Genomic DNA, 17,816 nt, shown 5'->3' with positions numbered 1-17,816 from the left:
ACAGGTGGGTACGACTTGTTACAAGGCCGAGTTCTGTCAAACCAAAACATTCAAAAGAAGCTGATTTTCAATTGGAATTACTACACCAACCCTCCCTCCCTCCCTCCTTAACGGAATAGTTGGACACTTTGGGTAATACTTTGATCTGTTTTCTGTCAGAGTTGATGAAAAGATGGACACCATGTCTGTCAGTTTAATATAAGGTTACAGCTTAGCTTAGCAGAGTGTCGGGCTCTGTGACCAAATCTGAAACACTCAGAATTGTCTGTTTGTAGATTAGTGAGCTCGTTGGTAGGGGGTTTGTTTCCACGGGACAGAGCCAGTCGTCACACTGAGGTAACCTAACCTGCTGCTGGTTGTAACCTTAGATTAAACAGACAGCTTTGAGAGTGGCATCGATCTTCTCATTTAACCCTGTTAGAAAGCAAATAACATGAAGCACATTTTCCAAAATGTCAAACATTTGCTTTAAATCTAACTCACATTGCTAGAAAACAAGTAAAAAAAACAACAAAACAAAGTAAAAACTAGCTACACATGTTCTCATTTCTAAAGCTTTAGACAGAAAACAAAGCTAATAGGTTAACAGGTTACATTGCCAGTAGGTCACAAGTCTGCTGGTCACTTCTTACATTTCCGACATGAGCTGCGGGACAGCAGTTCACTTTCAGCTGCTCGTTTGGTGCAGAAAGGGAGCGACCTGTTCGCTGCATCCCAGTGAAACCAGAGCTGTGACCTGCGACCTGACATGTCTGCAGCGTGTTCACTAGTCCTGCAGGTGTGAACTCTGTCCACATGTCCTCTATGTGAGCTCATGTTCGCAAAAGTGCCTAACGTGTGTGTGTGTGCATCAGAGAGGGTTAGTAGTGCACTGAATTAGTGTTACGACGTGATACCGGAGAGGACTTTAGTTGCTTTTGTTTTTTTTAAACTGATTTGTTTGTCACACTTTCCGGGACGACATTCAGTAGACGCAGCTACAGCAGAAGGAGGATAATTTGGAGAAAATACATTCTGTACGTTGATTGATGTCAGTGAGGGACAAGTCTAAAACCTGGATCAGAAATGATCCAGAGTAAAGGGATACGTTCAGGCACTCACTAGTGGGGGGCTTAAATCCCCAAAAGTGAAAACGCTTTTATTACTTACTTACTTATCAGTGACATAAAATGACAGATCTGTGTTACTGACAAGTGGGAATTAATTGTAATTAAAGGTGAAGTAATAAATGATACACCTGATTATGATGGTAATGTTAATATCCAACACTTTAGGAAGAAGCAGACAGATGCTTAATCCTCTCCTCGTCCTCGGGGGGGGGACAAATTAGAGAAATCGTCTCATTGGTTGTTAAACCTCAGTGGGCAGAGCCAACTGGAATTCAACCAGTTTCCTTTCTAACCGTTTTTAGTAGAAAAACAGTAGAATCAGCACTCTGTTTCTGTGCAGCATTACAGTGTCAAACATTTCCACGAGCTGGTATATAAACTGTCCACGTCTCTGAACAGTCACAGTAAGCAGCACACTGCTGCTGCTGTCTGAACACAGAGGAGAACACCGTGGCAAACTGACTGACTAATACTTGTTGCTTATTGGCATCATTAAAAATGATGATAGGAGCACAGAAACAGAGCACAAATTCTAACAGAGCTTCACACTGTTTTAACGAGAGCGCCTGTGCATTTATTGTAACTTAGTATTAGCTTAAAGGGGCATAAAACAGCCAAGTGTGTCTTTACGCGTTGCCTCTCTTCACATGGTCAGTGACTGGCTGCAGAAAGAGGCCGACAGGTTGAGAGACGAGCTCCGCTCATGTTTGGATGAGTATCGTGGCAACAGGATGTGCTGTGAGGTCTGATGCTGGATGCCGTATGGTAGGTTATGTCATCGTTTGTGGCAAAATCAAAATCCTGGATTGGAAACGGTTTACGTCGAACCAGTTACAGTAAAAAGCGATTTAAAAAAAAAAAAAAAATCTCTGAAGGGCACAATTTAAAAAAGTACGGCAGCCAATGTAAACATGACGTCAGTATTCTCATCCAAAATTCAAGCAGTTTGGAAAATGGAGGTAGCCTGATGAAGGTGTAGCACACCGGGGCGGGGGGGCCGCAGGAGCCCTCATACAGCATCAGTAACCCCTGGATTTTCTCCTATAGCCCCCAACTCCATAACAACAAACACTTCAGTGTTTCCAGTTCAATATCACAAATAATGGTTTCAGAACCCACACCCAAACAGATGATCGCCATCTTATATTTACGTCATCATTTCCACATTATTAGATTCTTGTTTAAGAGCGGGGATTAGCCATTCATTAACAAACTGTTATTCAAAAATGTATTGCTAATAAATAATAGATTTATACATATAAAAACAGCCCCCTCTGGAGGTTTATTTTATACAGTAATCAGCTGTTCTCCCTCACACACACACACACACACAATCCTTTTTGTTCTCAGCAGTGTTTTGCCATAAAAAAGGGCCTAGATGCATTCATTCATTCATTCAGTCACACACACACACACTCAAACACACACACTCACACATTTCTGTATCACTGCGCAGCTCGTCCCAACGGGCCGTAGACCTGTTGAGGTTGCTGTGGCTGCACTTCGCCGTCGAGCGAAAGAGGCAGCAGGAATATTAAAAAATAAGGAGACAGTTTTATCTTCCTCTCTGGGCAGGAGGGGGTCACGGTGAAGCCCCTCCCGTATCAGCAGCATAGAGGGCAGAGCCACAAAACGAACACACACACACAAAAAGCACAAACTGGTGACTGGTGGATCCTCTTCAGGTGAGGAACGTCCAGCTTTTCTTGACCATCACGACCCTCGTAAATGTCAACACTTCACCATCGAGGGTCTGTCGCCCCTCCTCCGATAAAATGCAGCAGGTTGCACAATCAGTCCCCAGCTTTGTTTTGCTCATCACATCCAGGCTTGCACTTCAAAGACAGAGCCGTGTATGCTCATGGAACCTGATCTCATGATCACATCTCCTTTGAGTGTCAGAAGCAACAAATAAGAGCAAAACTGATGAAGAGGATGTTCAGAGCGTTTTGTTTTTTTTTTTTTTCCCCATCGAGTGCTCCCACCCACATCCACCTCTGCGTCCGTCAGTGCGTCCATCTCTCCTCAGTCTAGTTTCTCGAGCACCGAGGGCACGTACACCAAGCTGAGCTCGCTGCCGAAGTCGCAGACGATGGCGGCGTTGTCGAGCACCAGCAGCTGCCGGACACCCTGGCCGTCACTGGTCTGGCCCAGGTAGACCGTCTGCAGCAGGTCGCCAAAGTTCAGGTCCCAGAAGGAGACGCAGCCCTGGCCCCCCGTCACCAGGAGAGACTCTGAGATCACTCCCAGACTGGCCCCGCAACCCGCCTCCTGGTGGGGAGAGAGCGGTTAGCGTCAAATCAGCTGTGGCTTGATGTTTGCTTTTACCAGAATAATGGGTGGCAAACATAAGATTCTTTTCATTATCAGTTCATGTATGGATTCGATTTTTAAATCGAATCCCCGGCAGAAAATAGTCCCCAATAAAGTGTTTAGGTCAAGTTAGGTAAAAACTACAGTGACCGGCTGTTCTCGGAAATTACTACGCTTTCTTTAAAATGAAAAATACTAAATATTCATACTAAATTTATGACCCTCTGTCACCCTCTATTAATTATTGTTCTTTTTTCCTTCTTTCTGCTATCTAGTTCTCTCTTATAATCTAACCTTATCTAATCTGATATTCAAATGAAACAGCAATGAAGGGAAAACCCTCTGTTTGGTTTGCATGAAGGCATCGCAAGTAAAAAAGTTTTAAAGAAAAAGAAAATGGAAGCAGCAGGCTGGCCTCGGCAGCATTCTCCCACTTAGAGATCCAAGAGCATCAAGACTGTACCTGCTGTATGGAGTAGAGCTTGATCCCTGTGCTGCGGTCCCAGATACAGATGAGGTCATCCAGTCCTGAGCTGATGACACAAGAGGTGGTGCAGACCAGCGAGGTGACGTCACCACGGTGACCGTAAACGTGGCTGACGCGGCTCCCTGTCAGGACGTCCCACAGGCAGATGGCGCCGTCCTGCCCGCCGCTCGCCAGAACCATCGTCTGAGGAGATTAAGGTGCAGTCACACACACTAGATTCCATTTCCAAACACACACTGAACTGCACATACAGCCCACAGGCGTTCATGACACACCTACAATCCTAAGCTAATTTGGCCATTACTTTTATTATGTATCTTTATTGTGGTATTAAACCGTACTACTGACCTGGTCTATGTAGATGGCTGTGATCCCTCCAGAGTGACCCTGCAGGGTGAAGAGGCAGCACGAGTCCTCTAGACGATAAATCTGACAAATAAACACCAGGAGAAGAAATTATTGACTGTTACACAGTTACACTGACAACACTGTGTCTAGTGATGTTTAATGTGTTAAATCGGCACGTTAGTGTAACAGTTTGTGAGACATCAGTTTGTTAGGTGTTCTACATACAACAAGAAATCTGAAACATCTGAACGAGGCTACTGTGTCATTTTAGTTTGACAGCAAAGTCAGACTTGGGGGGGTGTTTCTTTATAAACAGCAGACAGAAGCCTGGGATGTGTGTAATCGCTGAGTTACCCGGACAGTGTGGTCCTGGCTGCCGGTGACGACCCTCCCGGCGGCCGCTCGCAGCACCGTGATGGGCTTCTGGTGAGCACACTGCACCGAGCGCGTGAGCTGGCAGCTGATCACATCCTCGCTGCTGTAACAGGGAGAGGGGGGCATGCTGCCTCGCCCAGGAGCACCTGGAGGATGATGACAGACATGAGGGTTCCTTAGAACATATGGAGAAAACTGTCTGTTTCATCCTTTAGAGTAAATTACTGTTGATCCATTTATTGATGAACTGTAGCAGCTCTAGTTTATTTCTCTAATGTTTAAAGCATTATAGGTCCCCACCTTTAAATGTAGCTACCTCAGTTTAACATTTCAGACAGTAGCACAAGCTTTGAGAATATATAGAAATGCATTAAGAATGAAACTTTGTTTCCAACAAGCTTTGTTGGCAGTAAAATGTCACGCTGCAGCCTTAATGCAGCACGTCAGAGTGGAGGTGCTGAGGCTCACCTCTGTACTGCAGCAGACACAGAGGTTTGTTTATCTCGACCGTGAAGAAATCTAGAGACCCGTTCAGCCGAGCCGCTACGATTCTGAGGAGAAAAAGGGACAAACATGGAGTCATAAACAATAAACGTGCTTGTCTTACTGTACCTGTGTGAAAGGGAGATGCCACAGTTTTTGGTGTTAAGTGAGAATCACCTGTTGTTGAGGAAGGCCAGAGCTGTGATCCCAGAGACTCCATCTTCATTACTGCAGCGCAACGACCCCTCCACTGCATCCCACAACTGGAAGCAAATGGGAGTTTAAACTATATATTAATTTTACATGTTTGTATGTTGAATTGTATTTCTTTTAGTTGATGTTTTGAACAAACGGCAGAAGAGGGAGGAATTCAGTATCTCTCTCAAAGCCACAGGCTCTAAACACCTCCTCATGCTTTTCATTTAGAAGTGACTAACAGCAACTGTCTTCTCAAATAACATTAAGCATGTGAATGTTAGAAAAATCTAGCTGATGATGATCCCATGCCACAAATTTACATTCCTTAAAAACACTGTGACATTAACAAAAACAATCAATCATCACTGGAACCTAAAAAAAACTGTATTTTTCCGTTCTTTACAGGTTCAGCTCCACTTATTATTTTACCTCCAGTTTACCGCTGCTCCTCCCAGCAGCTATCAGGTTTCCTCTCAGCTCCATGGCCCACACAGAGCTCTCCCAGTCTGGTGTCGCCTGTGTCCCTCCTGTGAAGGCTCTTTCTTGGGTTGGGGGGGCGGCTGCGTCCCCTATGCTGGGTCTTCTCTGGGGCTGAGCTCCCGATGGTGGCGAGGAGGAGGCTGAGGAAGGTGAGGGGTAGGTGGAGGGTGACGGGGGCTCATGCTCCATGTAGGCGCGCTCCACCAGGCCTCCGAAGTCGAAGCCTCCCCTGGGTGGGGTGAAGAGGTGGGAGGGAGGCTGGGAGGCAAAGTTGGTGTCGATAAGTGGGGTGAGGTCGGGCTGGTCGGTGAACAGAGTCGGCCGGGCGGGAGCAGTGCGCCGTCTCAGTGGGTAGCCCTCTTCCTCCGACAGGCCATCGCCACTGACTGGGGGGCCACGAGCTTCAGCGCCTACACACTCCAACTCTGCAGCTCCACTCACGCTGTCCCAGCCATCTCGCTGCTCCCAGCAGCCACTGCTGCTGCTCCGTCGGAGTCTGAGGAGGAAACAGAGTGAGTGAACTGCAAGCTGAAAATACTGAGAGTTACAGCCAGAGACAACTCAGTCAGATGGTGTTGGTGGATGTTCAGTCATTCCACCAATCAGTTACAATACTGCAGATCAATCAGATCTGTTCAAACTCCAATAGTTGTCGGCCTTAAATGTCCAGTGTTGGTTGGGCTTTCATTGAGTGTAACTGTGTCATTTTTACATATTTAGGATGGAAAACTTCAATTCCTTAAAACAACAAAAGCAGAAGTGTGGTGTTGTGATACCACAAGGAATGAGCGTCATCATCAAATCAGCTTCATTAATAATAATAATAATAATCCAGCGGAGGTTTAAATCATCAGCACGGTGACATCCTCACCCGTGGTTTGGGATGACTGTCAAGCAGTCACCAGTCTGAGCGTCCCAAACTCGAATCTGTCCTGCCAGGCAACAACTAGCCAACAGCATGCCGTCACTGGCCAAGCACTCGATGTCCTACAAGACAGAAAGACAGAGCGTGAGCCACACGAACAAATGGCCTGTCATTTCCACAGTTTGTATGATTGGGTAGCAGGTGACAGTTCAGTTGTTGTTCCAAACTGAGAATGTAATCTGACACCTCTGGTGAAACTTGGCAAATGAAGTCATTAACACGAGCTCGTTTCATTACTAAAATGTTGGTTTGACTCAAAGACTCAAAGCGATAAGTAAGGTCAAAACTACTAACTGACACGTTCTGACAAGATGTTGAGACATCTTCATCAGTGCCACAGATGTTAGTCAGCCTACCGATCCCAAATAAATTTACCAAAACGATCAACACAAGATGATTTTCTCTGCTGTTTTTGTAGTCTGGAGTGTGGCTGCATTTGGGAAATACAGACAAAAGTTCCATTCAGGCTGGATTTATTTCTCTAAGGACGGTGGAGTGATTTTAACATTAGCTGAGCTGGTCAGTAATTCTAATAGTTGTTTTAGCTTATAGCAGTTTACCTATTTGTTTACCAAATTGGCGCCATTTAAAGTAGGCCACGTTAGCAGGTCCTGTTTGCATTGTGCCCCGAGATGTTTAGACAACTATCACTGGAGGACTTTGATACCAAATGTGATGATATCATCCATGTGTGTGCGCCCTCTATCGGAGTCAACGCTCACCATACTGTGGCCCCTCAGCAGCAGTGGTGAGATCTCGCTGACTGGTGGAGAGTAGCCGTAATCATCGCAGGGCAGGTCCCCTCGGCGCCGGCGCCCGTGAGCGACACCGTTCTGGCCGTAGTTACGCGGGCAGAGAACCCGGTAGAGACAGAAGAGCAGCAGAACCAGCAGGACGCCTGCTGCCAGGCCCAGAGCTGCCACCCTGGACAGAGGGAGGGACAAAGGAGGGGTCAAATAAAGCCTCTCTCTCAGATAAACACTGTGGTCAACATTTACACCATTCTGCTAATTCACACACGCACCTGCCCAGTACCACCACAGCCTTCTCATGGCCACATCTTTATATTTGTGTTTTTCTATTTGTTATATTTGTACGTTTTTGCCTTTTGACCTTATGTTAAACGTCTGTGATACTTTCAGGTGGGCAACTTAAGACATAATCCACACTGTTTTAAGTGTTCTATGCACTGATCTACCAAGTCTCTAAAGTTTATTTGACAAATATACTGCACATGTGTCTAAAAAGTAAAGAGATAAATTTGTAAACAACATAACATGATACCTGAGAGCTCAGTGTCCCCAAAACATATTGTGCAGCTACTTCCCTGCAGGTTGAGCCTTCCAAACCTAACCGTAGTTACTGTGCTGAACTTCCCTCCTGGAAAAGCCTGACATCTGCCTGCTCTCCTACCTGCTGTGGAATGTGGCACAACTGTGATGATGAAACCTGCCAGACGAGTGTGACTAACTCTGCCTGCAAGACCAGTCCTGCTGCTTTGTGCAAATAAAACTCACCTTTTAAAAACACAAAGCTACAACTACATACTGAATTCAGAAGTGTGAGGAATGATGTGACATTTAAAAAGCCATTAGATGGGGAGCTTTGTGGGGGCAGACAGCGCACAGGGACTGAGGGGAAGGAATGACACAACAAAAGGCCCCCGGTCTGGCTAAAACTGGTGCTATGTGATGTAAAAACCAACAAATATGTTCTTCTCTTGCTAGCATGAAGACAAGGCAGCTATGAGAACATGTGTCCTGGGGTCATCTACCATCTGCACCTGTTACCTCTAGTAAGAGAACGAGGAGTGAAAGGTGAGAACACAAAGCAGGAGGACGGGTTTGATTTGTGCCCATCCAAATAACAAACTGTGTGTAGTGAACACTCACACTATAGGAGCCGTCCATCAAAGTCAGCTGTGCACAGTAACTAAGTACATTTACTGAAGACTTAAATACAATATTGAAATACACTTTCTGCCACTTTATACTTCTATGCCACTACATTTCAGGGGTAAATACTGTACTTTTTACTTTGCTACTTTATTTGATAACGGTTATTAGTTACTTTGCAGATTCAGCTTAATAACACAAAAAACAATTAACAGATTTATCATAATGTAAAGTTAGAGATTAAGATAAAACTGTATTGATCCCCAGGGGAGAAATTCACAAGCTCCCCAGCAGGTAAAGTATATAAAGTAGTCAGAAGTAGCTCCACCTTTACCAGCGTCAACATCAAAGTGATGAGCCCACTAATGCAGCAGTAACTAGAATGCTGTAATATTATATACATTGTTCTGAAATGGACCCTTCTGCATAATGAGTACTTTTACTTTTAGTGCTTATAGTATATTTTCATGCTAAAACCTTTGTACTTTTAAGACTTTAACTTAACACAGTATTTCTTCACTGTGTTATTGTTAAGTTCAAGATCTGAGTCCTTCTTCCACCTTCGTGCAAAGTGCACGTTCAGGTTATACTTGACCCCACAGTCAAAAGTCCACTCGGCACCAAAAGTGTCCTCCTGGATGTCGCTATGGCAGATAAAACAAGATAAAGGTGCTGGTGATTTGGAACAATGTCTCTTTGCTGATATATATTTATGTGGTGAAATATGAACAAGGAAACACACCTAGTACTTCTAGAGTTAAAGATCTTAAAAGCTAACCTGCTTTGTTACAATATTGACAGTAATATGTTTTTGTCTCTTCCAGTTTAAATAGATGTAGCTCACACTGTCTAGCTTGCTATAGGCACTGATGGGACATTAGAGACATTAGACAGTGTCATCAAGTTAATATGTCTGTTATTCATAACTTTGGGTCATTCATTTCAAACAGCACAAATCACTGGAATCACTGGGATCACTGGGCTCTAAAACCTTTTCAGGTCAAGGATTGAACACGTGGAACAAATTATTCTAATCAACAGTTTTGATGCTGATAAAAGCAACATCATTTTTGGCCAGGCCATATGACTGCTTTGTTTTATGTCTCAGAAAAGAAATGGAGATTATAAACAAAAGGCACATGATGAATTGTGATAATGATTTCGTCCAGCAACTTTTGAACACCTCATGTGATGTTAGAAGTTCACACAGAATCACCAAACCTGACGAGTCATTCCTCAGGCGGAAGATAAGCGCACTCTCCTCTCCTTTTCAGGAGGAAATCCTAATTCATTCTCTCTCTTACTCCCGACCTGAGGTTAAGATTTTCGTGTGCTTGTGAACCACGCCACGGAGCCTTTCAACAAACATGAACACGTGCTGAGAGACACACTGGAAATTCAAACAAATCTAAATGGTAATGCAGGAGGAGGTTGGGAAGGGCAGACATTTGCAGTGATCTAGCAAAAATGCAGAGAGAATGACAGAATGAGAACTGAATACTGAAACTGTGTGTGCGTGTGTGTGTCACTGTGTTGCAACCTGCTCTGAATGTGGTGGTAACAGCATGTTCACTTTTATCACACTGGCCTTCTCTCTGCCTCAGGGTCGTCTAAACAAGCCATAAACTCATCTGCCACTTCCCCGCTGTGAGGGTTGTGACCCTGACCTAACTTCAGCTGATAGCCTTCGTATCTCCTGTCCAAAGATGAAGTGAAGGCCTCAGCTTTTCACTTAGCAGCCAAGGTGCCAACACACTGCCTTACGCAACACAGCACAGTGGGGGCTCTGATGCTGGAGAGGTGAGACTGTGCCAGCAGGAAAGGAGAAAACATTGTAATGCTCACAAAGAAGTGTATGAAGCCATTTATGGGACAACTGAATTTCCTTCTGTGATAAACACAGTACGATCGCCAACATCCCAAAGCCTTAGAAAGATAAATCCCTGATTTCAAGGACAAAGCTGTCACTACTTCTTGTGCTTCCTCTGGTCACTTTGCATGTGATTATATCACAGATCAAAAGTATCTAAAGCAACCAGTCGGCCAGGCTGGTCTAGTCAGAGACAGAATACGTGCCGAAGGCAGAGAAAACAAGCATCCTCCCTTTTCTTTGTGCCGTTTCCTCATCTGGATTTGGATCTGAGACAACAATGTGTCCAGTGACACTTGACACAGTGCATGTCATGCATCCCTTATTCAAACATGCAGTTTCTTTATTTCCTTCTTCCAGCAGAGCTCAGTTTACACCTACACACATTTTACCCCATGAAACATCCCAGCGGGCTCTTTCATGTTTTTCTTCTTCTACTTCCACTTCACCAGTATCCCACATATTTAGTTTGTAAACTGATTTAAATTGTCTGTGTTACAGCGAGTGTGAGGACTGTCCATGGCCTTGGCCTTGACCCCAGATCACTGTGGAATCTATTCTACTTTACTGCTCTCCCTCCAGGTGAAGACTACTGCAAAGGTTTCACTCTTCACGGTGCAATCAGTTCAATGACAACTTGGTGGAAACTCAAGGCCAAGGACCATTAACTACTGTGACGCTGCTTCTGCTAGTCTGGGTGTGTGTTTGCTTGTTTTTTTAAACTAGCCACTGCTGGAAAGACATGCAGTAAAATGTCTATCACCATTTATGTTTTAATCGGTGTATAAAAGAGAAGCTCTGAGGGCTGAAAGCTTTTAAAGGCACTGTCCCAATGATATGAACTCAACTTTTTCAACTTTATGTAACTATCACAACTTTAATGATACCAGATCATTACTCTGCAATACAACACCCTGGTTAAGAGGTCTGTTCATTCTTTAAATTCAGGTGGAAAAGTGTGTGTGCGTGTGTCTTAGAACTAACTTGTAGAGGGTGAGGTCTGTCTGTAGATCTGCAGAGACTTTGGGGACGGGAGGAGGGGGGTGTCTTGTGTCCTGGGGGTGACGTGTCTCCACGGCCTCCTGGGGGGTTAGGTGAACGGTGACGGGAATGACGGGCAGGATGCTGATGTACCTGAAACAGGACACACGGCAGGATATTGAAGGATATTGAAAAACCTGAGGGTCCTCTCTGGATACGGCCATCACTGAATGAGACAAGGACTTTTTCTGAGATGTTTTCCATCGCAGCACGCTGCAGATTCACCCTAACAAACAGGCAAAGGACAGCCTTGGATTTAAGAGATAAGATTGACCCACTCAGGTGAGAACCAAATTCAGAGTTGTCTCCTACTGTGACTGGTGAACACTGAATGACTCCTCAGCCTCACTCACCTCTTGGCTAAAGTAATGTTGTAATAGCTGAAGAGTGATGGCCAGTGCCTGAAGGAGAGCCTCCTCCAGCCCTCCTCGTCTTCAGCCCCCCAGGTGATTTGGGGCACAGCGGGCGGGGCCTGGGGGAGGGCCCCTGCCCTGGCTGAGCCATGGTGTCCCTGTGACTGGTTCTCTGGTAGAGGAGTTGGATCTGGTGCAGGGTGGATGCTGAGGGTGCTGGTAGGATCTCCTCCGCGAAACACGGGGGCCACCCCTAGGTGAGGGGGCAAACCACCCCCTCCGGGATCTCCCAGAGGGCTTTGTTCAGAGACCTGCGCCGCCAGGTAGGTGCGTATTCCCGCCGGGTCGGTGTAGACAAGGATGCCGATCCAGATCACCGTGCCAACCTGGAGATGGGGCAAATGAATGATAACGATCACCCCCAGCGTCACATCGAGACACGTACGGTGTTATATCATATCACAGTGTTCGATCATCTGGCATTTTTTCCTTATCTCTCTTTTATCAACGTTCATAACAAATCAGTTAGTGACATACATTATCAGTGTGTCACAACCAGCAGAGAAACGTCATCAACTCTAAAGCTCAAACTACTTTTTCCATATTCAGCTAGCTTATGTGGATGCGCTCTTCAGTTACTAGTTAATTTGGTTCACTTGCACAGCTATTTAATCCACTTTAGCGCATTGGAACACTTAAAGTCAGCTTGAGGGGGCGGCATAATAACAAATATTTGACAGTTTGAATGCTCCTCTCAGACTTTCTGACATTAACACAATGAGAATGCAATTAGTAACACAGTGACTTCAGGCACAACAGAAGAAGACAGCAATACAAAACAAATGACAGACTGTGTGTGACATCTTCTCACCATGATGATGCGCTGAGCCAGGCGTGTGCGGGCCAGGAAGTACACCACACGCAGCCTCTTGGGAAGCCTCAGGTTCCTGAAGGCCGGAGTCTGGAGGGTGATCGTGTGGGGGGACGGTCGCGGGGGAGGGGGGACCTCGCGTGGACGCAGAGGGCCGGGCTTGGGTGGCGGCAGACCTGCTTCAGCTGGCAGGCGGCGGTTCAAGTCAGCCAGCTGGGGGGGGAGTGAGGTGGTTTACACTGGCACTGACTGGCTCTCTACAAACGTCAAACACCTTGCATTGCTGAAATGTGCCAATCCATGTTGTTTTAGCTGCCTTAAGACCGGCACTGAGGATTGTAAAATTCTGATTGGCAAAAAGCTTCTACAGCTAAAGCAGAACCAATCTGAGGTCCTAATCTTCAGGCCTGCAACACTACGAGTAACAATGTAGGGCATCTGTCACTGTGTGTAAATCCCATGCAAGAAATGTGTGCTACCTTTGATTCTGGTCTATAATTTGAGAGAGAAATCCTCTGCAAAATATAAATAATTTGTGTCCATTAAGGTTTTGGTTCAATGGTGAATTAGGGTCAAATCTATATATTGCAAAGCTATGGGAGGGGGGTTATATTATGAGAAACGTTTCTGAAATTCACAAGAAACAAAATGTTCTCAGATTATGACTTTGGCATTAAACTTTGAGATTAACAAGAGACCAACACCATCACACCGCAGGTGCAAAGTAAAGCCACGTGGTTCCATGTGGTAAATCTCAGAAATTCTGTTTTCTCAGAATATTGCCCCAGTTCCTGCTTCCCTAACTTCTTCCTTTCTTTAAGCCTACAATGATCCTAATACACTGTCATAGTTTGAAGACCATAGGTCATCCTTTTCTTTCAACCACTGTAATTCACTCCATGTAGTCACACCTCCTTAACTTGCAGCTGGTTCCTCCTCCACTGATATCTTTAAAACCTCTCTAAAGATCTATCTCATTTTCCTTTAGCCTTTTAATACTCATCATGAAAACAGTCATGTGTTCTCTGTAATGTGTTATTATGAGTTTCTCATGAATTATTTATTCTACTTATTCATTAATGTCTGTAAAGCACTTTGTTCAACGCTTGTTCTTAAATGAGCTCTACAAATGAACCGAGGCCAAACAGCAAGCTGAGTTTGATTCCTGCCAAAATCATCACCAGTTCAACTTCTCTTCTCTACATGCAAGTGTACAGCTCTAGTGTTTAATTGATTGTCAACTGATTAATCAAGAAAATTGCCAAATATCTGGTTACAGCTTCTCAAACTTGAGCATTTGCTTTTTTGAAAGAAAAAAAACCCAAAAACAAACAAAAACAACAGATTAGTTGACAATGAAAATATTTGTTAGTTGCAGCAATTAAGGATTAAGAGCATTGAAACCAGATTTTTGAATGTATGTGCAGTACACTAGATTAAAGCTTAGGGTCCGAATGCTGACTTAAACAGGGCACTGAGCTAAACACCAATGAAAGGTTTCAGTATGTGTGACAGGAAAACGGAACAGAAGGAGGTTTGAAATAACAAGTACACGTGTGGAGAAACAGTAATCTGCAAACTATGTGCTGAATGTATGTGGGCCTGTGGCTGCTGTCTGACCTCGATATGACCTGTAACTGCTCGTGTTCGAGCTTTTCATCTTATCTTCATGTTCACATTTGAGATATTTTCCTTTGTCAAGAGCCCGCTCAGGGCTCAGACACCTCTTAATGTCTGAAATGTTGGGGAGGATCACACTGAGCTTTGGGTGGTCGTATGTGTGAGACTTCTCACCTCCATGCGTCGGATGTCTATAGATAGCACTGTGGTGAAGAAGAACATCTGCAGGAAGAAGTCAGACACCAGCCCCACAACAGCAAACAGACAGAACTCCTGTAACATGCAGAAACCAGTGGAGACATTAGACCAGCACGCAGGTAAAGCATGTGAGCATTTCTCATTGTAACAAATGGGCACAAGCTGTGTTACAATCCTAGCCAGTATGACACAGCAGAACACACTGCTGCGTCATAAACATGAGCAAAGACGCAATTTATCGGTAACAGTACATACATACATACATACACACACAAGGACACACATGCCTAGTGTAAAAATAAAGATGGCAGACGTACTAAATGTGTGTATTCACACTGCATAAACATGCTCTGTCTCAGTATAAGAGACATATGCAACTATTATTTCCTATACTTTGTATTTACTGATGCAACTATTCAACCATAATTCTGTTACCTGGATAGCTGGCACCAGAGTAAAATATCCAATGAGGATGATGCACAGTTCAGTGGCCATGTTCTTCATGATAGACCAGCTCTCATTACTAAGGCCTGCAGGAAAACACCATCATTTAATAAACCAACAACAGATGCTCAGTGTTCCCATTTATGCTGGAAGACACTTCCAGCATAAACATTTGTTAGTGTGTGAGAACAGGAAAACTATTAGGTGACTTGTAGAAGTTATAAATGTAATGATTAATGGCCATCCGGTTGCTGCTCTTGCTGAGCATGAAACAAACACTTTCTGCTCTTACCCTGAGCGATGCGGAGTTTGACCTCGAGGTCGACGGGGGTGGACACCACAGACTTGGTGAGGACCAAGACGTTCTCCAGGCCGATCACTACCACCAGGTAAGGAAAAATCTCCCTGTGGACAGAAAACAGCAAAAAACAATTAAGACGGGAATAACAATGACTTCTCATCAGTGTAAGTTTGCGTACAGCATATATACTGTAAACGATCATTAGTCGATGCCTCTGTTGCAGTAACGCTGAGTTTGGTGGAACACACTTTTATGTGTCACCCACAATGGCTAAGTGGCCATTCACTTTACCAGAAGCTGAGCCGTAGGAGTGACCAGTGTGACCGTGGAGCTGAGTGTTTACAGTGAGGTCGGATAAATAATAAGGTCAGTCCCGAAGAGTAAAAAGATAATGACATTATTTATCAACAATTGGCAGCTGGGAATTTCCTCCTCTGTTTTAGTGTACAAAGAGATTAGTATAGATAAGCTTGTACAGTAAAAGTAAGTGTATAACTGGGTCACAAAGGAGTCACCAGCTCTGGGCGTTACATCAGGCACACACACACACACACACACACACACACACGTGTGGAGTCAACCGTGAGCAAGCAGGAAGTATAGCTTGCATGCATATCTTGGTGATGTTGACCATGATGTGTCTTTAAGCAAACACACAAAGTACAAGCACAGCCAATGGTGGGCATGCGGGGGTCTTGGTCAGTGGTTGGACAGCAGAGTGCCGTTGTCACGCCACAATGTCTGCTTTCTAATAATCCTCACATGATTGGACAACGATTTAATGGCAATATCACCATATCTCCTCCCCCTTGTGAACTTCCACCCACATAGACACAATGTCCCCTCTTTTTCATCCCCATTACACTGCTGAGGCTTAAATCTAAAGATGACCGTGCGTCAGGGCCCCTCGACTTTGGAACGACCTGCCTGAGGAGATAAGGCAGCAGAGTCAGTGATTTCTTTTAAATCACTTCTTAAAACCTATTTTTACAGACTCGCTTTTACATCATGGTGTCTTTTTCATGTCCTTTTATGTGTTTTTACTCTGTCTCTTTTATTAATTTATATAATTTTATTTTGATTGTTTTTATCATTGCTCTTATTTCTACGTGTATGTATTTATATTTGCACTTTTTAATGCTCCAGTGCCCTCTATCTCTTCTCCCACCCTCTTCCTCCTGCTTTTGTCTCTTCCTTTTTTCTTCCTGTTCTAAATTCATTGCAATCCTTGCTTTTGTTTGGCCTCACTGTGCGCCCCTCTGATGTTCTATTGCTCCTCCAGTATCCTGTTTACTTTGTCTATCAAAGTACTTTGTAAAGTCTGTTTTTAAAAGGTGCTACACAAATAGTTGTTATTAGGGCCCGAGCACCAAGCGGTGCGAGGACCCTATTGAAACTGCGTGGGGGAAAAATGTGCAAGGGAGGAAACGGGCCAGTACCCAAGAACCAAGAGGTGTACGGACCTCATAGGCCTCGAGCAGGTAGGCCTCGAAAAAATACGTGAAATGAAAAAAAACAGGAGACCAGGGGGCCAAAAACATAGTTGAAATGCAAGGAATTCTTCTTCTTCTTCTTTTTTAGGCAAATGAATTGCATTTTTGGTTGCCTAAACATGCACAAAAAGTCATGAAAGTTTGCAGAAAATTCAGTCGTGGTGAAAAATTACGTATTTCATAGGTTTCGCAAATGGGTGTGACAAAATGGCTCTGTAGCACCACCTAAACTCAGCCCCGGAACTGCGTTTTATGTACATGTACGAAATTCGGAGGGTTCATATATCTCTTCAAGGCGAACACAAAAAGTCTCTTGGAGCAATGATCTAAACCCAACAGGAAGTCAGCCATATTGGATTTTTCACGCATTTTTGGCGATTTACAGGGGACGTAAATTAACTAACTAGTCCGAGGGGGTTCCAGCGATCGACTTCAAACTTGGTCAGCAGGTAGAGAAGGCATCAACGATGAAAAGTTATTAAAGGTCTCTACAAAACTTTAACGGTTTGGGCGTGGCGAGCTGTTAAAGGTTCAGTGTCTCACCATGACTCGCCATGAAACAGGAAGTTGTTAATAACTTGACTGTACATGGTCCAATCAGCACCAAACTTCACGTCTGATGAGAGTCCCGCCCTGAAGACGTCTACATGTCAATATTCATTCACAGTCACAGCGCCACCTGGTGGTGACATGAAATGCTATGTTTTACAATATGATGGCTCAAGGCCAGCCAGTTGATCAGATCCACTTCAAATTTGGTCAGGGAAGCCTCAAGATGTTGATGTTGGTCTGGAGCGAACACCGCGAGTCTCCGTCAAAAGCTGTTGCCGTGACGAACAGGCGATTTCGATAATACATTTTCCTTCGCCATGAGCATTAAAAGTGCTGTAACTCCACTGTACAAGGTCCTATCTTCACCAAATTGATACAGTTTGATGACTGTCCGGCTCTGCTATGAATTCAGCAAACATTATCCAATCTCTTTCAAACTTGTCACGCTTAATAAGAGTCC

General features: G+C 44.5%; 1 protein-coding gene across 1 annotated transcript in view; it reads right to left on the bottom strand.

Moving 5' to 3' along the window:
- Positions 1-3,117: 3,117 nt before the first annotated feature.
- Positions 3,118-17,816, bottom strand: part of scap (SREBF chaperone) — a 38,033-nt gene continuing 23,334 nt past the window's right edge. Inside the window, exons 9-23 of the mRNA XM_070835039.1 lie at positions 15,303-15,415; positions 15,002-15,096; positions 14,543-14,641; positions 12,749-12,961; positions 11,878-12,263; positions 11,468-11,617; positions 7,441-7,642; positions 6,665-6,780; positions 5,743-6,289; positions 5,293-5,378; positions 5,101-5,183; positions 4,612-4,778; positions 4,258-4,338; positions 3,886-4,092; positions 3,118-3,380 (exon numbers count right to left, since the gene is read on the bottom strand). Coding sequence (XP_070691140.1) covers positions 3,135-3,380; positions 3,886-4,092; positions 4,258-4,338; positions 4,612-4,778; positions 5,101-5,183; positions 5,293-5,378; positions 5,743-6,289; positions 6,665-6,780; positions 7,441-7,642; positions 11,468-11,617; positions 11,878-12,263; positions 12,749-12,961; positions 14,543-14,641; positions 15,002-15,096; positions 15,303-15,415 — 2,791 coding nt within the window. The 3' untranslated portion in view covers positions 3,118-3,134. The remainder of the gene's footprint in view (positions 3,381-3,885; positions 4,093-4,257; positions 4,339-4,611; positions 4,779-5,100; positions 5,184-5,292; positions 5,379-5,742; positions 6,290-6,664; positions 6,781-7,440; positions 7,643-11,467; positions 11,618-11,877; positions 12,264-12,748; positions 12,962-14,542; positions 14,642-15,001; positions 15,097-15,302; positions 15,416-17,816) is intronic.

Source organism: Pempheris klunzingeri, chromosome 8 (genome assembly GCF_042242105.1).
Source record: "Pempheris klunzingeri isolate RE-2024b chromosome 8, fPemKlu1.hap1, whole genome shotgun sequence".
Classification (NCBI taxonomy): Eukaryota; Metazoa; Chordata; class Actinopteri; order Acropomatiformes; family Pempheridae; genus Pempheris; species Pempheris klunzingeri.
Note: the sequence above shows the minus strand (reverse complement) of the source record. Positions and strands in the feature narration are given on the sequence as shown.